Source organism: Megalops cyprinoides, chromosome 5 (assembly GCF_013368585.1).
Source record: "Megalops cyprinoides isolate fMegCyp1 chromosome 5, fMegCyp1.pri, whole genome shotgun sequence".
Lineage (NCBI taxonomy): Eukaryota > Metazoa > Chordata > Actinopteri > Elopiformes > Megalopidae > Megalops > Megalops cyprinoides.
In genome coordinates this window covers 2,334,381-2,359,796 of record NC_050587.1, presented here as the reverse complement: position 1 = coordinate 2,359,796, position 25,416 = coordinate 2,334,381, and the positions used below count along the sequence as shown (strand labels likewise).

The window sequence follows — 25,416 nt, the reverse complement described above, 5'->3', positions numbered from 1 at the left end:
CCAGACATACAGCTCTTGTGAGTACCAGTACAACTTCACATGGTGTGGTAGTAATCAAAGGCTTTCGCTTGGGATGACTTGTACTGTAGCTTTATGTCCACAGAAGACAGACTTGTCTGTGACAGTTAGATCTGAAGAACATGTAAGATGAGGCAATATTCTCAGACCTGGATCTCAACAGATCAACCCACATTTAACAGGGATCATTTTTAATTACCTGGAAGATGAGTTTATTCTTATCACAGTCAAAGACAGTTACCGTAATACAGCTACAAAAGGCCAATGTCTCTGTAGGGTGGTTGTTAAGTGGTTCTTCTGTTAACAAAATGTAGCAACTGATCTCAACTAGTGCAACTCATGAAACGGCATATAACATGGTAGTCCTGTCTTACACTTTTTACACATGGTAATTATGATTCTGTTTTTTTTTATCATAATTGATTCTTGTACTGAATTTGGCAACACATGACATAAAAATAGAAATATATCCAGTATAATTAACATGTTTAGAAAAGAGTAAGACAATATTTGATTCATAAATACATTCACAGCAATGCATTTCTACATTGCATAAGAGCAACATATAGCTAAACATACTTATGGGCTCGTTTGTGTAAAATATGCAGAACATAGATTTTTTTCCTCTATCCTACAAGGCACTAATTTCTTGTCTAATACAGCTGAAAAAGCATCCTGCAGCCTTTCATAAGAATTGCAATGTATTACAAAGTTTCCCTGCTAATAAAAATGTATTTCTAGAATGAAATAATCCTTCTGCAAGTCAAGATATATTGTTCCAATTGTTTTGAACAGTACCAGCTTCTTTGCAAAGAAAAAATACTTTTCCTGAAAAATAAATACAAATTTTAAGTGGAGAACACAATTGGGCATATCCAATCATACACTGAGTCAAGTATGGCAATTATACAAATGAACATTTTTAAATACTGTTTAAGGAAACACACTTATTCTGAAGGGCTGACTATTTTGACAGTTTGAATGCCCATAACAGTAATTAATGGCATGTAACAAGCAGTAGAATACAGAAATAAAAACAGCTTCAATGGATTTCCTTAGTGCATTAAAATGAACAACTCTAAATAAAGCAATAAAATACTTAACATTTTTAATGTGGTCAGTTCATATTTATATAATGTAACAGTTTTAATACCACACTTTGTCATTACTGTTTGCTGGTAAACAGATTTGATATGCTCCCATATCAAATTTCAGCCACTTTTCAACTGTAATGCCTAAATACATTTCCAGTGCACTCTTGAAAAAGCAATCTACCAAATTTGATGTTGACTTAAACCAACTCAATTTCTGGAGGTGAGCAGACCCAAAAACAAGTGATGAGAAATGCTATCAGATCTGCATTAATAATACACCTTATTGTTTCCATTATAACTTGGCAGTTTTAAAGTGCAACCATTTTTTAATCTCTCTTTGGGTGAATGCTGACACATTACACAAAAAGCTTGGCATTATAACCGAGCACCGCACATAATGGTGCTTTGCTGTCTGAAAGGTTTGGGTGGGTGTGCCCTGTAACATGATATGTTGTAGGAGCTCTGAACCTCACCCTGTGTAGTTCATATGGGGAATGGGTGGCCAAACACAATGCTGTATACCCACAGCTGAGGTCCACCTAGAAGGGATTTTTTTTTACCAAACTCAGCTGTGACATCACACTTTGCAGGAAGTAATTTAGATTTTCTTAGTCTGTGATGCAGAGTAGTGGTTAAAAGTATTGGACTTGAAACCTGAAGGTCACAGATTCAAATATCAGGTAATACTGCCATTGTACCAAAGAACAAGCTTCTTCCCCTGAAGTGTTCCAACAATAAATCTGGCAGAATCAATAGGTAACAGAGATTTTGCTAACTTTGAAGCATGAATCCCTCCTTTTTACAACCCTGTTTAAAGCTTTTGAAAGCTTGGTTTCATGCAGACTAATGACACTTCTAGAACATGTTGCATAGAAATTCCATTGTTAAGTAGTGTTGATAGTCTAAAAAAGCAAGGAATGTGTTCAGGAAATGTTTCCACGTTCTGTCCAGGAGGGGTGTTTGAACTCCATTTTTTTGTGTGAGGCCCACCTGGCATAAATGGCCTTCTCTGTGATGAAGCGGTGGCCGCCACGTCGTGCCCTCTCGTGGACATGGTACATGCGGCATTCATCCATCCGGCCCCGCTCATAGTAGTGGTACGGCACTGCCGTGTGATTTGCCTGGCTGCAGACACGGGTGGGTTCAAAGAAACAAAGTCTTACTCTCCAAAGCCAGTTCTTCATTTCCCAAATGAACAGTGTAAATTGCTCTTGCCATGCTATTTATATTGCTATAATGTTTTTGTTACAGACATACTGCAAAATGTTTACTGTACACTGATCAATGTGACTTTTAAGGCATTTTAAATATGCCAATCACTTCATCGGGAAACTCAAAGAACAGGCTGCATAGCTCTTTCTCTTTCTACACTACAGATAAATGACATGAAGATAGTCTGCAGGACACTGCATATGAAAAACTACAAATAAAGCATCAGAACCAGAGTATATGTCTGCACCTGCAGTACATACATCTGCCTCAGCCTTCGTTTTAAGGTCACATACCTGCAGTAATCATCAGTGATCATCCCATACACCTTAATGCTGTCACACATATCCATTGCCAGCACCATGGTGAAGAAGCCAGTGCTCAGGAAGGCCCCCGACTGCATTCTGCATACAAGAGAAACACTTATGGGCATACAGCATTGCCGCAGTTGTGTGGTCATAACACAATCTCTTAAGGGCATCAGCATTCTCTTTTTTGTACTTGAAACATTTAGATGTTGCCTGTGGAACAGGTCTACACATTTTTTCATATTTCTGTATGCAACATTTTAAATCTACTCCAAATTGATTTAGTGAAAAAGTCTTAAAATACTGGTGTCCTCAACTATTCAGAGTAACAAAAGCTGAGAAACCATTTCTGACTGTCTTTGGCATGACCCTCACAGCCTTCTTGAAAGTAGGCACATACAATTGTAGTGATGTGAACACAGGTTTTTTGGGCTCTGTAGCTTCGGTAGTAATCAACAGCAAGGGGGGGGGGGGGGTGCTCGGCATGACTCGGGAAGGACTCAGCCTGACATTGAGTTTTACATTTATTCATTTGGCAGAGGCTTTTATCCAAAGCGACTTACATAGCTTACCGTTCTTTACAATGTTATCCATTTATACAGCTGGATATTTACTGCCCAGCAGCAGTGTCCCAGCGGGGATCGAACTAGCAACCTTTCGGTTATGAGTCCTGCTCCTTAACCACTATGCTACACTGCCGTCCCATTGAGTCATGAGTTGGAGGGCATAGCGCTGCAACACGTGTCTTTCGGCTTACTTAAAGGCATTAATTTTTAAGGATTCTGTTATTCTGCAGTATTGTTGTTTGTATATTGTTATTTGCTAATAAAAACATTTTCCCAAAGTTTTGGTGTGTTTTATGCATGTTTGTAATCCCGAGGGGTTTGGTTGAACGAGGTTCTATCTTTGCACTTTTTGTGATATAATAACAGATTGTGACAATTTTTCTTACCATGGATAAATTACAGACCTACATAAATGCTCATAACAATAACAATTCTCCGAAACTGAGACAACGCCTGACAAAGTGCTGTGAAACAGAAGCGCAGAAACAGCATACTAGCTCCAACAAATTTAAGATTTGAGATATATACTGATAAAATTTATATTTATTCATCGTTTCTTTATTGTCATTTCCCACTACTCGCATACACTGAAACGAAATTTAACCCATCCTATACGCTCATCGCCGTCACTGCTTACAGAGCCGCGGTATTTAAAAACGGTCTCACGCCCCACTGGAAGCAGAGAGAAGCATGGCATCGCTGCAGCTAGCATCCTCCCAGGGTGACAAATTTAGCTAGCGGTCGGTTGAAACCATTACGCCCTCCGTTCGAGTCCCAAAGTAGAAACAAGGTGATCGCCGGCTACTTTTTATTTCCCATCACCGTCTCTGCTGACCGAGCCGTGATATTTAAAAATGGTCTCATGCCCCAAAATTGAAAACCGAATACCTACCCAACGAACGAATATCCAAATAGTCGAATATTCGGGTCCAGCTCTAATGTGAACACTTATTATAACACACACACACACCATCCACCCAATGGCATGGTTAGCTTTTTGCTCTGAAAGTAAACCATGACAATTTGTCTTCTCTTGAATCACACTAGGGTGAAAACAAGCAAAATGTTCTTCAGCCACAATCTACTGCTGCTGAGATAAGTTTGCTACAGCACTGTCTTCCTATACATGGTAGTCATACCTGTTTTTTCCCGTTTCATTCTGGAAGAGCCGATCGCAATACTGAATCTTCTCTCTGGTCACCGCATAGATTTTAACGCTGGGATACTTCCTGGCCACTTTCAGGAGAATATTGAAAATCTGCCCCTTGCCATCCTGACGCATGTTCCTCTCTGGCCCCCACACGACATACACAGTGTCTGCCGACTGCCGAAAGTAGTAGGTCTCATTCTTGAGCAGTAGTGGCACGCTGGTGTGGGACACCACCCGGAGGCTGGTCCTGCTCCCCACGTCGTGTTCGTATCCCTCCGTTGGGGCATTGTTCATGCGGATCACACAGTCCAAATGGTCTATCTCCTCCCCCTTGCCAGCTTTCAGCATCTGGCCCGAGCTAGACACTAAAGCACACTGCTTACAGTGGATATTCAGGAACTGAAAAGACACGATAAGAACCGAAACATGACAGCACATCTGTACAAATTACATATTGTAAATATAATAAAATCAGAATTTAATATTTCAGCATCTTACAATATTACAAAAGGGAGACATATCCATACCAAAACATATGGTATATAGTATAATTGCCGTAAAATGTTTACGGGCTATTTTCTATTAATTCCATTATACTGCATTTCACATCACTTGCATCTGTCTCCAGAATACAGCTACCTACATTTCTAATGCTACAACAACTTGTTTGACATTTGCTAAGGCGGTACATTACCATACAAAAATAATAAAAAGGTCTTTTTGTAATAGGTGCATAACAATCTTTTAAAATGGAAATGTGAAACATTAATTCTAAACATAACTTTAACAGCCATTTATATGCTGGAGACATACAGAACAACCGTACATTAACAAACCACGTCTCTAAAATGAATATTCAAATATAAAATTTTACACGAGAGAGAAACAAAACAAGTACGGGAGAGTTTTAAAAACACATGTGTATGTCAAGCGAAAGTGGAGATACATTCTCAGACTGGTGGTAAAATAGTTAGAACTGAGCTTAAAGAATTTCCACATTATGTTTGCATCCAAACAGGCTAACCTTGTAAACGCATATTAAAGAATGCGACTTTCAAATATGTTACCGATTTGCATCAATAATGACCGACTCCCTATCCATCTGATTTCAGTTAAATTCAGCTTTAAAGCTAACACACGCGCGCGCGATCCTGTCCCCTGGCATACACCTTACCTCCTCCGTGTTTCCAGATGTGATCCTGACGTACCCATAGAGTCCCACATTGGCAGTGACGGTAACTCCACCCAGTCTGGCAATATGATTGTACCATATCAGTACAGACAGACTGGTGATGATGACCAGGCAAACCCAACAGAATCTTTGCTGAGATGAAAGCCACGGGGTCTTCGAGAAATCGACAAACACCACATCAATGCAACAGCACAAGATAAATATCTATAGACAAACAAAGATAAAACTTCTGTAGATTATGCTTAATGCGAGATAATCTATAGAAATGCAGTTGAAAACGCCACTAATTCAAGATCATTTTCGAAACAAATGTGTCGTAAACAGAGGGAGTACCAGAGACTTCATTTCTTCGTGGGGCCACTGTCTCCGACTTGGTGTATCCCACGGTGGAATGGAAACCGCATCGCTAGATCCTATTATCAAAACAGTTAAACAGCCAGGAACATGGCTAGTTAACAGGATTCACTATTAATTCAGTACTAATTCTGCTGAATAATTCAACAGATACGGAGTCCCTTACCTGTTAACTAACCGCCTACGCAGTATAATTAGCCATATGAACTAGCTAACTGGCTCATTTACGATGCATTCAGCCAGTCAACATTCAACGTTAAAGACAATTGTTGTCAACACATACGAGGACGTTAACATACAATAGCTAGTTAACCTTAGCAACAACTATACTGATTTTATATATATATATATATATATATATATATATATATATATATATATATATATATATATATATATATATGATACGTGGCTAACTGGCTAGCTAAAAACAAGTTCTCCCCCTCCTGCGGGTAGCTAGTAATACAAAAAGAATTTGGGTACGAAAATAGCTAATGTCATTGTTAAAAATTCTGATAGGTCCTGATCTCCTGAATGGCTGACAACTAATGGTAGCTCGGTAGAATTCTGTCAGACAAATTAGGCAGCTAATATAACTAGTAAATTAGCTAGCTCTATATCCCATCGTTGACACTGATGTATCCGAAATTCAGGTTGGCACAGCTGTGTCTTTAAATTGGGCTATATTTTTATATTTACAATGTGGATAGTTATGTCTGTCTGTAAAGGAACCAAGGCGATGGACTTACCAAGGTATACAGAACGATTTAATCCAAAAATTAGCTTGCTAGTCGGTTAGCGTTCTTGAATTAGCCTCGTGTGCCACGATTAATAATCCTCCGGGCAACATAAGATTACTGGTTTCGTTCCACACACCCAAATGTCTGTAATTTTTTTTTTTTTTTTTTTTTTTTCGTAACAATCAATGCAGGGGGCGTTCGAACATGTCATATATCTGCTCTACGGATAATTGTTATTATTGGGTCACTGGTAAAAGATTAATTTTTACCGGACCATTGGATGATGTTATTACCCCGAAACCATCAAGGGATAAGGGGAGGTCTCAATACAGTTAATATAATATTATCACCCGAAAACAATCAGGGTATAGGAGGAGGTTTCAGCGTAATGCTGAAAGAAACATTATAGACACACAAATCCAAATAAAAGGGGAGAAATAGTTCTGCAGTAGTCCGTTTCACAGTCATCACAATCTGTAATTGCCTTCGATTCTGTTTGAGTATATGGTTACGCTTTTGGAATTTTATGGAAGAAGCACGACGTAATCATCATATTTATGCCCTCTAGTGGATGTAATGAAACTCCTCTTTGAATGACATACCAACGCAAAGTTCTGTAGTATTGTAATGTCTTATACTCGTGCTACCCACTATTGGTCCCGAGGAATCCTCCTCAGTGAGGATCCACTGGGTATGCTAGTTTTCATTCCAAATTAGTTCTCAGTTACCTAGCTGGGTTTGATTGAACTGTTAAATGAATAAGGATTACTGATTTCTATTTGATTACACTTAAATATCTGCTGTCAGTTACAGACTTGTTAAATATATGTTGGCTCTAACAAAGGTATGCATGATATTTCTGTGCGTTATGTCTATCCAACTGAATCCCTTGAACAAAATAGTAATACAAAGAAGTATTCATTTTAATTGATTAAGAATATTTTCTGTTCAATAGGTCCTCGAACAAGAAATTGAATAACCGATTTTACGTTAATAGAAACAGCTATACCAAAATTGTTCAAGGGGAGGATATTCACAAAGATATGTAGAACAACAGCTTCCCTTTGATAAAACAGTACAAACGTCTATAACAGAATATTTTGTTTACAACACATGTAAAAACAGCATTCAGCCTCAACGTCCGAAAGCAACACGCCTTATGACCCAGAATCCAAGGCATTATCAAAGGCGGAAGAAAGGAACCAGCCAGTTTACCAGCCCAGTTTGCTGCCAAACCAGGAATCGGACCTTGATCTTTGATTTAGTTGGATTTTTTTAGCCATTTCCCTCCCTCCTGCGAGGTGAGCGATCATACAATAAAAACGTATTTGTATTCCTAACATTTATTGGTCTGCAAAGATGTCAATATGATATAGTACCGCCCCTACGAAAGCGACAAGTTAGTATGTGAAGTCAAGGGGAGAAATGCCCTTTCTGCTACAAGACCAAGCTACTGCATAGTGAGTATAACAGGGAATGTATATTCCAATATTTAACAATTATGTATTATGAAATTGCTGAACCATTGAGAATAAAGTTCTGGACATATATCATGCAGGTCGTTAAAAACGTTTGTAAGTAGAGCCTAGCTATGTAAGGACAGGTCTGTCTGAACCAACATTATCTGTTCAGATAGCTAGCCAGCTAGCTAAGCTAAGTAGCTAACTAGCTGAATAGATAGTACTTCTGGCATGGTCTCCTAAGAGCAGATAGTACTGAATTTATAAAACATTTATTGATTTATTTGCCTGTAAGGTCAGCTAAAATGACGTTACTGTACCGCATGGTCTCTTAGAAAGCTTGCATAGACCAGAAAACTATGGTTTTCGCACGAGGTAAATTGTCGAAGTAGCTGGAGGCAAAGCTAAAAAATGAAGTGTTCATCTTCAGACGACTTCTTCTATCTGTCGCTTGCAAATAAGCTGTCTAGTTAACAGATAGCTAATGGTGGATGCATGCATCATCTGATACCTTAGCCAGAGCGTGATGCCTATGTAGCTGGCTATCGGACTAGCCTTACATACACATGACAACGACGTGTGTATTGGACTAATCACTCAGCCTGAATGTGCGTTTAAGTGAGCTGATGTGACTCAGTTTGTATATAGCCTACCTTCCCAGAAATTGCTCATAAAGAAATAATCAGATAAATTGAAGCTTTGTGTACCAACTTGTTTTTCAGAGACTTTAAGTGTGGCATATTTGTGAAGAAACTGGTTTTGAGATTCACTGAAAAACACTCCGAGTTGTTGTACCATTCAGCTCAGTGTTTAACTTGCTTTGCTTCAGTAAATATCAAGATGTATAAATTAATAATATGTTTGATTGACAAGCCATCCTGGAAGTGGGTGTCTGTCATGTAAATAAATGTTAGCCATCTCAGACCTTTTTCTTGTGTGATTTGTTCGGTCGGTTTACAGTGACCTGAATAAGTTCTAGGCATTGCAACCTTTAATGTCATGTGTGTTCTCCTCTAAACGCTGTGTGTGTTTCTATGATGACAGGGCCAGGAAAGTATGGAGCTCCAGGGCTGTTAGACTGTTAGACACTGGGCCAGTGGGGCTTGACTGGACCCTTCTTTCTCCAGACGTAACTGAGGCTCAATGTGAGCCAGGCTTTCTCTGTGTTGTGGCTGCTGCCGAGCTGACATGTCAATGAGAAGGGCAGAAGGGGTGTCCATCGTCCAGGCCTTGGCCATGACTGTGGCTGAGATACCTGTGTTCCTCTACTCCACCTTTGGGCAGGTAAACACTGATGTGGCCTGGAATACTTGACAGTGTCCTTTGGGCCTTTTGTCCTTGTATTTCCTCTTCCTGACTCTTATTTTCTAGTCCCGCTGTTTTCAGGAATGTTTCTCTCTTGATTCTGTTTCTAATAATCTCCAGCAGCGCTCTTGGGGCATTCTGTTTTTTTATGTTATCAAAAGTATGTTTTGTCATGTGAGTGTTTTGTTATTGATTTTAATTGCTGCTGCCAGATATGTGACAAGTAGATGTTTTATTTTTTAATACAAAAATGCCAGTGAGGTCCTTACCAACACACAATTATTTAAATTAAAATTATTAAAAAAACATTATTAAAAATTAAAATTATTTAAAAGAAATGATTGAAATTGCATCTGAAAAAAACTTGGGAGGTCATTTCAGTCCTCTGATGAATTCCAAGTTGGCTTGATTATGTTACATTATTGTCATTTGGCAGATTCTTATCCAGAGTAACTTACACAGTGCATCTAATAGAGGGGCATGAAAAGACAGGACACGATTAATCGTACATGAACAAGCATCAGTACTAAACATGGATGTGTCTGTACCTGGCTGCTGGGTGGTAGTGGTCTCTAGCCTGTTGCTCTCTGTCTCCAGTCCATTTTCTCCCAGCTGCGTCTCTCTCCCAGCCTGAAGAAAGTGCTCTTTGCCACGGCACTGGGAAGCGTGGCACTGGCACTCACCGCCCACCAGCTTAAGAGGCGGGGTCGCAAGAGGAAGCAGGTGACTGCAGCGAAGGACACCCAGAAAGCACCAGGGATGCCCGAGGCCCTGCTGAGAACGGGGAGGCCATTGTCGCTGAAGAGAGGTGAGGCTCGAAGTGTAGACGTCTGTCCGGTGATCAGATTTCACAGTGCCAGGTTTACGTGGTGGCGTGATGTTAAAACATTGCCACCAGGGATCTCTAGGAGGTGAATGTGAAGCGGGTGTGTGAGTGCTAGGCTGCGCTGCCTTGTTCCCGGTCTGTGGGTCACCTGTCCAGATGGCACACTGAGGGCATGTTTTGCGATGCCATTCTCAGGCTCGTTTCCAGGCCGACAGGTGACGAGCCCCAGCACCAGGAGCAATGATACCATGAGCGGTATCTCGTCCATCGCCCCCAGCAAGCACTCCAGCTCCTCCCACAGCCTAGCCTCGGTGAGTGGGGCATCCTCCCTGTCTTGCCTCCTCTGCTATCTAATCTCTGCATTGCATCTTCTTACAGCACTCTTTTTCACTCACATTTCTCTGATGAAGCCAGTAGGCGTGTTCTGTAAATATTTATATACATTAGAGTAGGGCTGTACTGAAAAATTCGAAGCTTCAAAGCTGCGTTCATTGAATTGGCATTCGATTGTGAAATTAAGCATTCGATTATTAGGATGGGTGCTCAGTTGCAGTTTTAAGGTTATTGCTACAAGAAATTTAGTCAAACTGTGGGGCGCCAGTATAACAGACCTTTTTTCGTATATAGAACGTCTTCTGTGCTATGAAATGCATAAATTCATTACGAAACCATGTAACACCGTAACGTGTTTTGTCCACGAAAAACACGAATGCGTTAGCATTGTGTCCACGAAATATTGAAGAGAGCACAATACTTTCGTGCACAGATGATTCCTGTCGTGCACTGAATTGACCGTTGTGCTTTTCTTTTTGTGGACAAAAAAAACTCATTTTGTAGACAAAAGTAATTCTGTCCACGTAATCGATGTCCTAGGTCAGCATTTATGCTTTTGTGGCACAAAATGCAGAATGCGCTATACTATCATTATTCCGTGCCATCGAATGTTCATTTTGTCCACTTAACTGTTTTGCTATATTACTGAAAGTGTGATCTGCACAATATATTCCTCCACGGTTACAGAAGGCATTCCATCCACGAAAGCAAAGGCTGCTTGAACTTTGGTAGACATCAGTGTTTTGCAGTACAAATTAATTACGTTCATAGGCTATATTACTGAAGGTATGATGTGCACGAAAGGGCTTTGGTCCAATACATTCCGTGAGTCAGTAGTTTACGGAATGAATTATGTGTCATGAAATCGCACAGGAATAATTCTGTACACTAAAGCAAATGCTGGTTTAACTTTTGTTAACAGAACTGTTTGTTACATTCATTTGGTCAACTTACGAAATGCCGAAACAACAGGCCAAAACCATGACGTCATGTCACAGACATTCGAAGCTTCTTTCGAAGAAGGTTGTCTAAAATTCAAATGGCAAAAAATGGCATTCGATACAGCCCTACATTATAGCCCTCCACACAGGACAGCAGTGTTTATATAATCTACAATCACAGTATCTGGATGATGTGTTACAGCACTGTTGTGGGGGCAGCACTCTTCTCTAGCTGCATACACTTTGCTCTTTTTAAGATGTGCTGTAAAGGGCCTCCACTGTTTGAGGTGAGCAGGTAGTATTCAAACCTGACTGCAGAGGGTTAGTGTTGATTTCAGGGTTGACCTTGCTGTTCTTTGTGCAGCTCAGTTTCCAAGGTGTCAGTTTGTCTCTGACTGGTTTGGTATTACAGATGCGGGTTCCAGCCTCTCCAAATCAGTCAACAAATCCTGTGACCCCCTGGGAGGCGGAGCCAGTGGAGGAAGAGCCAGGAGCAGTGGAGGACACCAACGCAGAGAATCTCTACATCATGGGTAGCTATTGAGACGGGAAAGGAAGTTGTTTTGGCTCACATTCATCATATCTCTTCACCCTGTAGTATAACCATTTCTTTATGCAAAGCATATCCCTGTCATATGCTGCTGAAGTAGTCCATACACTACCCCTCAGTTTAAATATTGGGTCTTTTAGTTTAAAATTTTCACTATTGTGGAGGCATTCTTGAAGCCAGCATCGAGTAGAATGCTGCTATCATTCATTTTGATCTTACAGTTGTTAAATATCATTCTTTTTATCCTCCGCCATTATGATCCTGAGTGTGTTTGCTTTCGATTCTGAGTGTTTGAGCACCCTGTACAGTGCCGCGTTGGACATTTCAGGAAGGTCCAGATTTGGGTGTTCTGTCATGTGGAGTGGAGCTATGAGCTGGAAAGAGTCGATGCGAGCGGGTGTTTAAACTCAGCTTGTCTCCTAAAGGGATGGAGCTGTTTGAGGAGGCACTGCAGAAGTGGGAGCAGGCCCTGAATATCCGCCACAGGAGCCAGTCACAAGCCTCAGTCAGCAACAGCCTTGTCCTCAAGGGGGCAGCACCCCCTGAAAAGCCATCGGTACTTGTCGTGCTCACAGTATTTTGTAGCACAATGCTGATGTAGATTTTCTTGCACTTTTATTTATGGCATTTTTCACAGTATCCCCCAGGGAAAGGCAAACAGCCCTGATCTGGGCCCTTTATGAAGGGGGAAGGGTTCTGAACTAAATTTGGTTGTACAGATTAAGCACAAAAAATTAATCTGAGAAACAAAGATTTAGCAAAAACAGGTTTATCTAAATCTGTATGCAGTTCCATTCAATGCTCGGAAATGATGTTGGTGTGTCAGGAGATGAGTGTTTCTGGCATTAAAGAGGAATACAATGAGTAAAGGAATACTAATATAGATAAGCACTGTATGTTGATGAACGATTGTCAACTAGCTGCAAAGCCAGTCTGATCACCAAAGATTTTTGGAATGTGTGAGTCCAAACAAAATGAGATGTCTGTCCCCTATGGAGTGCATATGCGCTTAAGTCATGATAGACAAGGTTAACCCATTAAGATCTAGGCCGCCTATTAAAAAAGCTTTATAAAACTTAAGCCTTTTCTGAAAACCACCTCCTAAAACCTGAGGGTTTTCTGAAAAAATTGACAGAATTGTCAACATTTACTGAAATCTTTATTTCTCAGCCTCTGAAGCAGGTAGAGACATGAAATAAAAAGCATCTGGAAGCTTAGACCTGTGGATTTCATTGTCAAGTGCTGCCTTTGCCCCAATGTTCATCAATATTTAAAAAAATCAATAAACAGGAAAAACCGTTGAACTGAATAGGAAAAAGTTAACAATTGTGTTTTTTTCCAGACATTTTCCAAGAAATGACGTGGTAGTGTAATAACTTTAACTAAACCACATTACAGTTTGTTCAGTGTCCAGCAGCCAAGAAGAAGAGCCTCCTTCTCCTTCTTACTATCATTGTTATTGTCATCATCATAGATTACCACTACTACTATTACTATTATTATTAACACTTTGTATTATCAGCATTGTCATAATCATTCCTTTTTTTTATTTCTAGTATTATTATTGTCCGGCATCAATGAACTCCTCCTCAAGATCCTCCTCGTCATAAAACATCCACTTATCCACTGGGTCAGCAGGCACACCGTTTGAGTCTAAATCATCAGTGTCATTGTCGTAGTCATCCAAATTAATGCTGTAATGAGCTTCCATATCGCTCTCCTTGCTTAGATCATCAGCCATTTTGCTGTGTGAAACTTCAAAAACTGTTCCGGAAGCTAATAGTGCTAAAAACCGAAACAAACAACATTTCCCATAATGCATTTTGCATTTTATGTCAGTGAATCACTATACATTTCGTCGGCCACATGTCTTGAAAATGATGACATCATATGAAAGTCGTACACGTCGCATCCGGCTTTAAAGGTAGAAAGACTCCGATGTCGTAGCCGGTCTTAAAGGGAGAACTTATAAGGTGCATCCGATCTTAATGGGTTAATGGGGAAATGGGACATTCTAAAAAGACAAAGGATGTGAAATGGCTTTGCAAGTGACACCCTCTGTTTTTTTAATTTAATTGAGTGTAAAATGCCAGTCTTTTCTCCATCTGTAGGTTTTATGTTTACTTAGGCCCTGAGACCTGTGCTTCCTGTGGTTGACACATTTCCCTGTTGTATTTCAGGCAGAGTCACGGAACAGGGTGTTTGCAGAGAAACTAGAGACCCTTTTGCACCGAGCGTACCATCTACAGGAGGAGTTTGGCACCTCTATTCCTCCAGACAGCCTTCTGACAGATTTTGGTAATGGACATCCACAAAAACCAGGCCAGGCCACATCTGCAACCTGGAGAATGCCATCCAGTCCCCATAACCAAGAAGGAAATTGTGTGTAAAATGCAAATACTTTGCAGTGGCCAGAGTTCATAATCACACCTCATATGAGGAAGAAAAAGGAGCATAAACATAAACGAGAATGTTTATTTTGATGTGGTAGTTTCCCCATGTATTTTTTATATTGCAGTAGTACGTGCATTGCCTGCTTATTATAGCCATCTTGGTGTTAGCCACTTTGTTTGGCCCTCTTAGTGTTTAGCACATTTAGCAAACTTGTCAGCAAGGCTATGCTTATGTTGCAGAGAGTGAAGGGACCCTCATCCTGCCCAGTGTGGAGAGCCTGAATCAACTGCGAGAGGACGATGCCACCACCATCACCTCGGACGATTCCTTCTTCTCTGCAGCCGAGGTGAAGAGCTGCCCTGCTCTCCCAGACACACAGCCTGCCAGGCCACTCCCTCCACGCAACCCTCCTGCTACAGTTTCCATTAATATCCAATACTTTGTGCGGTGATGTGCCAGTCTCATTGTGCCCCTTTTAAACTTTTGAAAGTACTTTAATTCTTATCTTTCAGTTACTGGCTACGGGGATGCACACCTCTTCCTAGCCATTTCTTTTTGTTGATGCAAAGAAGAAATTTCATTACAATACATTATTGGCAATTAGCAGATGCTTTTATCTGGAGCAGCTTGCATAGATTACAGTTTTCTTCATTTATACAGCTGGATATTTACTGTGACAATTCTGGGTTAAATACTTTGCCCAAGGTTACAACAGCAGTGCCACAGTGGGAAGACTAACCAGCAACTTTTTAGTTAAGAGCCCCACTCCTTACCACTATGGCACACCTCTGCCCTTTCCTGAAGGCATTAACAGCTATGATTGCATGTGTCCTTGGCTGAGCATTGGCTTTTGAAGCAGTGCCTGTGCATCTAATCTCTTTCTGTTCATGTTCCTGTTTTACCTGTGCAGCTGTTTGACTCCTTTTCACTGGAGGATACATACCAGCCTCTGCGGCCAGCGGCTCTGTATGAGGAGGCACTGGCCCTAGTCAAGGATGGGAAGGTGGCCTGTAGATCACTTAGGTAACAGAAACCTGCAGCAGGGCGGCAGTGTCAGCAAGGGCTTAGGATTTCGGGATTCTGTTGACTCATTCTGTGTCAAATGATCTACAAAGAAGTGTCCATACCAGTTGTCTGAGAACTTTCTTCCATTATGTCAGGTGGTATGAAGGGAGAAAAGAGGTGTCCCCGAATGTTTTGGTTTTTTTTTTGTGGTTGGGTGGTTGGGTGCTGGGCCCAAGTCATTTGAGATGAATTGACTATACAGAAAGTCCTCTGTCTATGTCATTTAGGAAGGTGTATTTTTGCATCCGTTTGTGGTCGAGTGTGATTGTACTGGTAATATGAGTTTGTGTGCATATGGATCAACTCGGTGGACCTCTTGTTTTCCTGCCTTGCAGAACAGAGCTCTTGGAATGCTACGGCGATGAAGACTTCCTTGCAAAGCTGCACTGTGTGAGACAGGCCTTCCAGGTGTGCTCTTTTTTTCTGTCCCCCCCGCAACATTGCCAGGACTTTCCTGCACACATATGACACAGATCTGCCTGCTACAGCTTAACATAAAAGTAAAGTACGGAAATGTTCAGAATGACTTGCTAAAGGAAATGGCAAACCTATTTAGAGTTAATACTAATTTTGTGAGGTGAATACATGCAGGGGTTAAATTGGGATTTGCTGTGTGGGGGGGCTCTGTGGTTTCAGAGTTGCCATGGGTGCACATGTGTGTGTGCGCATAGACTACAAAATCTGATTGATATCATTTGACAAACTGTAAATAAAATATAACAATGAGACAACCCTCTACTCTGAACGCTAAAACACTAATCAAAATCATTCTAGATACCGTTGGCAATGCGCAAAACTACACCCGATGACAATAAAATCTTCATGTAAGTGCACTCTCCTGTGTATCTGTGTCAAATATAGGAATGGTGGTGTTACCACTAAAGGAGAGAATAATGATACAAAGTAATATGAATAGAACAGTCTTTTTAATAGTTACATTAAACTGGAATTAATTTACATCTTACAGTATTACTCTATACACAGGATGCCAACACCTTTTCAAATTTCCAAACCTTTCCATGACTTTTCATGATTTTCCTCGCAATCTTGCTAACCATAATCTATAGATGGAAAAGTGAAAAAATGGAGAAGCAACTACATGTGTACTCACCGAAGACACATTATCCCAACTAGCTAGATAGAAGAATTTTAATTCCACAATCCACATCAATACACAGTGTAAACGGTACGCTAATATTAGTTAATTCCATCACAGACAATACAATCAAATTCCACGACTTTCTAAAAATTTTGTGCACAACATTTTACTATAAAAGTATCAGTAAGACCAGTTAGTTCATCAGATCATTATTATCTAAGTGAAAATAGGAGTGTAAAAAAGCTTAATAAACTAAAATTAAACAAAGCCTTGTTCCTATGAGAGGCAAGACAAAAACTGCAAGCTAGTTCCTTTTCATTAATTGATGTTACAGCTAGGAAATGGTCAAACTAGCCTGCATTACCTAGCCATGGTATAATTTGAGTTGCTCTGATATTCTGCTCAAACCACGATTGTCCTGACAGCGCTGAGAGTGCTGACATTGGAGGCAACCTGCCGCAAACTTTCTTACGTTAATGTTAAACTATCATTTAGCAAAATCGAAACATTGTTTAAGCAGAATATCATAGCAATTTACATTCTGTCAATGAATGTGTCCGTTTTTGACCTATTTTTCTCCCTACCTCGCCATCCACCTATCACTGACTGACTGACAAGTGACTGAGGTCGCAGATCTGCAAGGTAGCTTTAACCCCTTTCGCGCATACGGTCACACCGGTGTGATTAGCCATTTAGCATGTATGCTAAAACCGTTGCGATTAGAAAACTAGATTGGGAAAAATTCTAGCTAATTTTAGTTTTGAGGAAACAGCGATTTAACATTAAAAAATACAGCAAATGCTAACTGAAAACTATGAGAAGCTTAATAACGCTAATGAAAACATCGAACCATGTAACGTAACACACGTGCTACAAACAATAAGTTACATGTGAAAGTAAGGAAACCAATTGACAGAAAAAATGGAGCCCCCGTGAAAGCTCTGATGTTCTCTACAGCTCTACGTGTTTTAGTCATTGTTTGAATTATTAAGAACGAGAAAAGTGTAAAAATATATACATGGCTTGAAGATGTGCGAGGCTGAGCGTCCCCTGATGACATAGAAAGGTGTAGACGTGTGTGCCGGGACTGAGCCCCGGACAGCCCCGGGCCAATTTAACCCCTGAATACATGTAAAAAGGAAACTTAATGTATGTACTATTTGTTGCCATATTTGTTGCCATATTTGTTGAAATATTTTCATGGCCAGTGCACCCATAGTATAAAATGAAGGTCCTGATGTGAGATTGTATGTTTTAATAATTATTTGGAGCATATGCTTGCAGGTTCTGCTGCTGGATGAGACGCATCGGGGATTCTTCAGTGAGACAGGGAAGAAGATGATCACAGGGCTTATGTCCAAATCCAACAAGGTGAGTGTGTGAAGACACAACCTCACCTGGGTACTATGCCCCATCTCTGACGTAACATCCCTGCTCATGTCTGTACTATCCAGCATTTGAAAGGGATAACATATAACATGATAAAAATGCCACTCTGGATTGCTAGACCACTCTCCATTGACTGTTTTATAATAATGTTGAGTGTGTGTGGACAGCTTAGTGGCCAGAGAAAGTACTTGGAGTTTTACCACATTTTGTTGTGTTACAACCTGAAAGTTTAATGCAATTGAGTAGATTTTTTTTACAATAAACAAAACACATTCAATACTTTAATGTTGGAAAATCATTTTTATTGGAAAAGAAACTTGAATGAAAAATATTAAAAAAGAAAAATGCAGCATGGAAAAGTATTCACCCAGCTTGGATAAGTATTTGCACAGTTATTTTGCATTTACTGCTTACTTGATCCCCGTTTTGCAGCAATTACAGCCTCATGTCTTTTGTGGTTTTTTCACATTTTGCAGGTTTAATTATTGCCCACTCTTCTATGGAAAACTGCTTTAGTTGTTGCGGATGTTGGGAGACCTGTGGTGGTCTTCAGCTCCTGCCACAGATTTCTATTTGGACTATTCTGGACTTCGACTTTGTCACTGTAGCTCACTGCAGAGTTGCTTTGGGTCTGTGTTTGTAGTCAGTCTCCATCCCAATTTCAGGTCTTTTGCAGACTGTTCTAGGTTTTGCTGAGGGATGTCACTATATTTTTCTCTATCCATTCTTCCTTCAATTCTGACAAGCCAACCAGTGCCTGCCAATAAGAACCAACCCCACAACATAATGCTACGACTGCCGTACCATACATACACAGTGGGGATGGTGCTGTCAAAGTGATAAGCTGTGCCTCTTTTGCCAGACATAGCATTAAGGCCAAACAACTCATGGTCTGATTTTATTTTATGGTCTGATGAAATAAAAATTTCTTCCACATTGTCTGAGAGGCTTCCACATGTCTTTTTGCAAAGCGGGATTTAATATGACTTACTGAAGTACCTGAACAATTTTCTTATTCACAGTTTCTCCCATCTCAGTCAAGAAACATTGTAGGTCTTTCAGTGTTACCCTCAGCCTCTTGGTTGCTGCTCTGACCAATGCCCTTCTTCCCTGGCTGCTCAGTTTCATTTCAAGGTGTGAAATGAAAGCGTTCCTTTCACTTCTTGCCAAATGATTGCTTTGTGAGATGCTCAAAATTTTAGAAATCTTTCTGCATCCCTTGTGCCTGTCCACAACTCTTTCCCTGTGTTGTTGGGAAATCTCCTTTGACTTCATATTTCTTTGCATGCAATGCCCAATGGTGGGACCTCACACAAACAGGTGTATTTAACCTTACAAAAACAGGTGTGTTCAATCTTAAGTGTTAACTACTTTGGTTACACACGGATGGATGCCATCCAACAAACTGTATGAATTCTGAAGGCAACTGACTAAGCCATATCTTATTGAGGGAAATTATTGCTAGAGGGTGAATACTCTTCCAGTGAATTTTTTTAGTTGACAAAGGAGTTGTGCAGATGGAAAAAAAAACATTTAAATTGATCAAGGTTTCAAAATGTGGTAAATGTCCAGGTGTGAATACTTTCTCCAGCCACCTTATCTTCCACAGCTGAGTGAGAATCTCTGTATGATTTCATGTATGGTTTGCATCCTGTTCTCAGAGCCCCAAGGCCTTTTTGGAGAGCTACGAGGACATGCTGCAATACACTCAAAGGGAAGGGACTTGGACCACTACGAAGATGGAGCTGGAGGGGCGAGGGGTAAGTCTGTCTATAGGCCTACCGAAATGAAAAGCTTTGGTAAGAGAAGGGGGATGCAGAAGAAAAGATTAGAATGCCTAGTCTGTCTGATCATCTCAGCCAAAAACAAGCCTGTTTAAACTGAACTAACACTGTTGTACAACTTAATTTGTCAGTGATGGATAGTTCCTCACCAATAAAATATTGGACACAATGGACACAGAAAAGATTTTTATTAGTGAAAATTGCCATTGTTGTGCTATTATCATCAAGGGGGTAGCACAGAAACCCAAGCAAATGTGTTTATCAGAGTCTGATAATCTGTGGCGTGAATGCCCTCATTCCCTAAACCTGCCAATAAGCAAACTTGATGTTGACAGCAAAGTGGGATATTGGCTCCATGTTTACTTTGCATGCTAAATCCACAGCTAGAGAAGCACATGGCATTGTACAGCTGAACTGTGTGTCTCCTCTCCGGTGCTAACCACTCATCCTCTCCTCAGGTGGTGTGCATGAACTTCTTTGACATTGTGCTGGACTTCATCCTGATGGATGCCTTTGAGGACCTGGAGAACCCACCCTCGTCTGTGGTGGCAGTGCTCCGGAACCGCTGGCTCTCTGACAGTTTCAAGGAGACGGTGAGTACAGGGACCCATCTTTAACAGAGGCTTATTTACAGCTCTGTCATAACATTTAGTTTTTAGCTGAATAACTGTTTGATCTCTTTTCATGTGAATAATGAATATCACATCTGGTGAATCCAGCCCTTCACTTACACAGATCCTTCATCAGGTGCCTACTTTTGCGGAGTTGTAACAGGCAATTCAGTCCCAGAAATGCATACAAATGGCAGTGACTTCAAGGTCATATGATAAAGTTTATTCAAGAATGTAAACCATTATTGGGTGTACCGGGAGTTTTGAGATGAATTAGGTTGGCATCCAGTATAAATTAGAAGTAATCTCTGTAACTAGAGGTCTCAGTCCCCAGCATTTTCATTTGCATCTCGTGAAATGTATAACATGTGTAAACATGTAACCTGTTTACTCGTTAAAACATCTGTTTATATAGCATTAATGAAATTTTATGGGCCTGAAAAGGCAGCAATGCTGGTGCCCTGAAAAAATTTAAACCAAGAGAAAGTGTTTGGTTGGACGTGCCCAGCATTCATCTCTGTACTTTGTAAAGGCCATCTGCGTTATGTGTGCTTGTTACAAATTATGTCCAACAGAAAACTTTTTAAGGCTTTAATTTTTCTGAACATAATGAGTTTAATAGTACTCTTAAGTTTTAATTAGGCTGTGTTCGTTGATGGTAGTGAAGAATTTAGAATTTATAAATTTAGGATAATTCATAATTTTAGGAGTTTGAGTGATGTGAATGAAACCTCCAGACCATACTGAAGCACATTTATGTTCCTCTCACAGGCCCTAGCAACTGCGTGCTGGTCAGTTCTGAAGGCCAAGAGGCGCCTGCTGATGGTAAGTTGATAATTCAGCAATTAACAGAAAAAGACCTAATAAATGAACATTTAAACTAAAATAATTATTAAACAAAAATTTTTCATTTTAGTATCACTAAAAAGATCACTTGGTTTTCTATACAACAGTGCGGGTAAGTGTAGCCTTTGTGTCACTGCACTAATTCATCCCCAGATTGCTGACTAGTACCACCCACAAAGAGTGTTCACAGCCCTAAGCGTGTGGGAACTCTGCAAGATGTTTTTTTTCCCCCCGATTATTCTGTACTGGATGAAGGGATTGTTATGCTTCTCCTGGGTCACAGGTTCCAGATGGCTTCATCTCACACTTCTACGCCATTTCGGAGCACGTGAGTCCAGTTCTGGCCTTTGGGTTCCTGGGTCCCCGACAGCACCTGAGCGAGGTGTGCACCATCTTCAAGGTGAGCTTCAGTTGTGGGAGCTCTGGAGATACATAGTTACTAAGACACAACACGGTGCAAGGAGTTTATGGTTGATGGCTGACAGCTTTAACGCCACAGTGTGCCGTACAGAGTAACAGTTGTAAATATGATTTTGGTGCAGTGGAAGTGGGTGACATAAAGTTGCTGTGCCACTGAAAGGCCAGTTAGCCTTAAGAGCAGGAGTGAATGCATTGTATTTACTAAAAGATGGGGCACTCTGTGTTCCCGCAAAGCCTGCAAAGTATATGCAAAGTCTGGCAAGTTATAAGTACTGTGCACATGTCAGTTGTGATTAGCACTGCGTACTGTCCACTGTTGTTAAAGGCTAATTGCAGCTGTATACAAATTATGGTTGACAAAAATATGTGTTAAGGGCTCACGAAACGGCATGTGGGATTAACTGACCAATACTGTGTCCCAGGGTAATGCCGTCTTATGCCTTTGATGTGTATTGACTTTGTCACAGGCATATGGGTTCCTGGAAAGGGGATTTTGTCACCGAGTTCCATTAAGTAGTCACTTGAATTTACTAAAAGCCCTTGTTTGTTGCTGGCTTTTTTAATAGCCTTTAGAAAGCAGTTCGTTTAACTTGTTTTTAGGAGATATATGTTGTATAAACATGGCACCACAAACAAACTCAACCAGACTCCAAAAGTCAAAGTGGATCTTTGCTGTCTCTGCAATTTGGAATATACAGGCCCAAAGCCTTGCCTGTCAGGTTTAGTGATCTTGCTCTGTGAAAGTGGTTTTACAACTATGCATATTTCCCAGTTCTGTGCTGTACTGCATAAACCCGTATAGAATTGTAAATGTATTATTAACCACAGACTTGTGTCATAATTTTGCTTGTTCAAACTTAGTGCGCATTCTAAAAGTATACAACTTCACATAAAGTATAGGCTATATAGTTCTCTGATAAGTTATGGTATACATTGTATAAAACAAAAAATGCCTTCACCTTCACCAAATGCTCAGCTGGATTCTCCTGGCACTAGTTCAACAACACTGGAAGAGTATGTGATTTCCTGTTAGAGGTCACTCTCCAGCTGCACTGTATCATTTTACTGATAACTCTGCACATAGTCTACTTTACCTTCCTCTAAGTTTGTGCTAGTGAAAGTTATCTGGTGACTTTGTGTCCTCTTTATTTGAATGATATAGTTTATTTACTATATCACCATTGTTATATCTGTGCCAAGTTTACTTAGGTAAATGTATGAAAAGGTTATCCTTTTTTGCATGACTTGTGCCAAACAGAATGGCACTGGGCAGCATCTCTACACACTGCAAAACACAGAAGACCCAGTCACACACAGTAACTTAAGAGTGGCAACAGATCATTTCTTGGAATGGATGCAATTTACAGATGTTCTTTGTTAAATATTTTGCAGATTGATCTCACTCATCACCTTTCTTGCGGTGATTCCATTTAATCAAAAGAGAGGTTGTCAAATTGCCACCTGAAGTGACACAGGAGACCCTATGTGCAGTGAAAGTACTGTAACACAAGAGTTCATGAAATACAAGTTCTCAGTTGGTCAGATGATGGTTTCATACAGGGTTTTCTACAGATTCAGCAAAATTTGAAAGCTCACGATACACTTGTACCACACTTAGTAGGTTAAACTAGATTGGCTAAACTTACATGAACATGCTAAGCTGTCTCTACGGAAAACCGTGTTCAGCAGTAATGCAGCTGGTAATGACCTGCCTCCCCTCTCCCCAGCAACAAATTGTTCAGTACCTGAAGGACATGTTCGACCATGACAAAGTGCGCTTCACAACGGCACAGTCTTTGGCAGATGACATCCTGAGCCTGTCGCATCGGAGGAGCGAGATACTGCTAGGATACCTGGGGATCGATAGCCTCCTGGAGCCCAACGGTGCTTTGCCTGCCGCAAATGACGGCTCTGGGGAGCACAACTGAGACCGCCAGGACTGGCCTCACAAGACAGAAACCAGATTCCCCCTTTCAGTATGATTCCGTCTCTCCTCACCTTTGGTAAATTGTTTTTAATTCCCTCTGTGGTCAGTGTTGATCGGCCAGTGTTACCGCGCACCTCGTCCTTCACTGTGACTAATACAGTGAGAAATTCTTTGTGTTGGCAGAGGAGGAAGAGTTTTTTTTTTTTGTCCTGTCATCCTGCATTGGCCAACTGAAACCTTGCACTGCGGTGTGGGTGTTACCTAAAGAAGGAGTTCTGTCCCTCAGGTTTCTTTTTGAGCATGCTTATCTGCTCCCACAGGGAAACGGATATGATTTTAAAAAGGCTCTTTGTGATTATCAAGGAAGTAAATGTGAAAGGTCTCAGGGTTATGATGAACCTTAGTGTGCTCAGTGCATTATTCTTTCTGTCTGATCCGAGCATGTGTGGTTGTTTGCTGCTCCATTTCCCATATTCTCAGAAACCTGTCAGAGGAGGGGTAAGGGATGTGATAAGCTGCTACTGTTCGCAACAAACGAATCAAATGTTTGTGAAGACTATTTCAGAAGCCAGTGTTATGACCTGTACATCAACTTCTTGGCTGAATAGCAGCATCCCAGTGGCTAATCCATCTACTCCCACACCACCACTGTAACCTGAAGAGAGGGAGTAAAGTAATGCCTATGGAGCATGATCACAGTTCATGACCTGTAGAATCGCTCTTCCCTTTTTTAAGGAGAACCAGCCTTCCATGCATTTGGAGAGTTATTATGGTCTGTTCCTGTAAGATTGGTCTGTCATTTGGGCGCACAAAAATCTACCTGTTAGTAATGCAGCCTTGGTAAAACGGCTCCCACTTTCTGTGAGGACTCAAGCTACAGACACTTTTTTCTGTTCAAACTGGACCTGGTGTCCATGGATGTGTTCCCAGAGGTTCCCTAAATCCAAATGGTGAGATTTGCGGCTTGCAGCTGATGAAAGATTTCTGATGTCAGATTTTGTCATTACGTGATTAGAGTGTAAAACATACTGAGCTAAATATTCCTAGTGTGATTATTTTTCGCAGTGTAGTCATCACTACTCAGTTTGCCAGCACACAGTGGGCCTGTCTGCATTCACTCTATTTGCACTTTATGAAAAAGAACCTTAATTCCCTAACCTCTTTTACTTTAATTTTTTAATAAAGTGGCATCAAGTCATAGGAACTGAGGTATTGTTCATTGAAACAGTCAATCTATTTTTATTGAGTTTTCTATTTTGTCTTTGTCAGATTAGTGTTCAGAAGTTGAAGGAAGTGTCCTTTGGAAACATTGAATGAGGAAATTTAAATATTTGTGGAGTCTCTATTGAAGTGTGAGAGGGAACAGTAGTGTTTTCTGAGGGAATGTAATTTAAATGGTACAGTAGCTTGTTTAAGATAACACAAGAAATTTGTCAATTTGTCAAAGGTGTTGGGTTGTGTGTTCAGACACCTTAACTCAGACTTGAACTGCAGACTCAATTATTTGATACAATAATTTATTGTTATTTACATTGGGTTTCTGAGAGGTTGAGAATGGGTGTCCATGGGACAGTAATGTTCAGTGTAAATTAAACACAAATTTTTAAGGAATCACTATAATCCTAGATGTTCTTTGCATGTGAACATGTTGTCAGTTGATCTTTTCAAGACTATTTGCAAATTGTAGCATAGTCTATTCAGGAAACAATATACAAACTTTTTAGTATTTAATAGCTGATGGAATGTTTGGTGTGTTGACATGCCAAATTTTCCAGTGGCTCAGTCAAGGCTTCTTTATTGAATACCCTGTGAATCTTCTGACAGTAAATCTGTAA

At 40.5% G+C, this 25,416-nt stretch overlaps 2 protein-coding genes across 3 annotated transcripts; one reads left to right on the top strand and one right to left on the bottom strand.

Moving 5' to 3' along the window:
* Window positions 1-1,140: 1,140 nt before the first annotated feature.
* st6galnac4 (ST6 (alpha-N-acetyl-neuraminyl-2,3-beta-galactosyl-1,3)-N-acetylgalactosaminide alpha-2,6-sialyltransferase 4) lies at window positions 1,141-6,723 on the bottom strand. The gene is made up of 6 exons (XM_036529066.1): window positions 6,641-6,723; window positions 5,871-5,950; window positions 5,520-5,690; window positions 4,335-4,744; window positions 2,618-2,725; window positions 1,141-2,237 (listed from the first exon to the last, which is right to left on the bottom strand). The coding sequence occupies exons 2-6, from the start codon at window positions 5,880-5,882 to the stop codon at window positions 2,036-2,038; spliced, it is 903 nt and encodes a 300-aa protein (XP_036384959.1). The 5' UTR covers window positions 5,883-5,950; window positions 6,641-6,723; the 3' UTR covers window positions 1,141-2,035.
* A 1,301-nt stretch (window positions 6,724-8,024) lies between these two features.
* On the top strand, window positions 8,025-24,734 carry miga2 (mitoguardin 2). 2 transcript variants are annotated; one of them, XM_036529069.1, is made up of 16 exons: window positions 8,025-8,091; window positions 9,136-9,375; window positions 9,994-10,204; window positions 10,418-10,533; window positions 11,909-12,029; window positions 12,472-12,602; window positions 14,227-14,344; window positions 14,680-14,786; window positions 15,351-15,463; window positions 15,841-15,913; window positions 17,889-17,975; window positions 19,655-19,753; window positions 20,236-20,370; window positions 21,160-21,213; window positions 21,518-21,634; window positions 23,382-24,734. In XM_036529069.1, the coding sequence occupies exons 2-16, from the start codon at window positions 9,280-9,282 to the stop codon at window positions 23,580-23,582; spliced, it is 1,779 nt and encodes a 592-aa protein (XP_036384962.1). In that variant the 5' UTR covers window positions 8,025-8,091; window positions 9,136-9,279; the 3' UTR covers window positions 23,583-24,734. The 2 variants fall into 2 exon arrangements, with proteins under 2 accessions (XP_036384962.1, XP_036384963.1); XM_036529070.1 differs by having other exon boundaries at window positions 8,031-8,091; window positions 9,219-9,375.
* The last annotated feature ends 682 nt before the right edge of the window (window positions 24,735-25,416 follow it).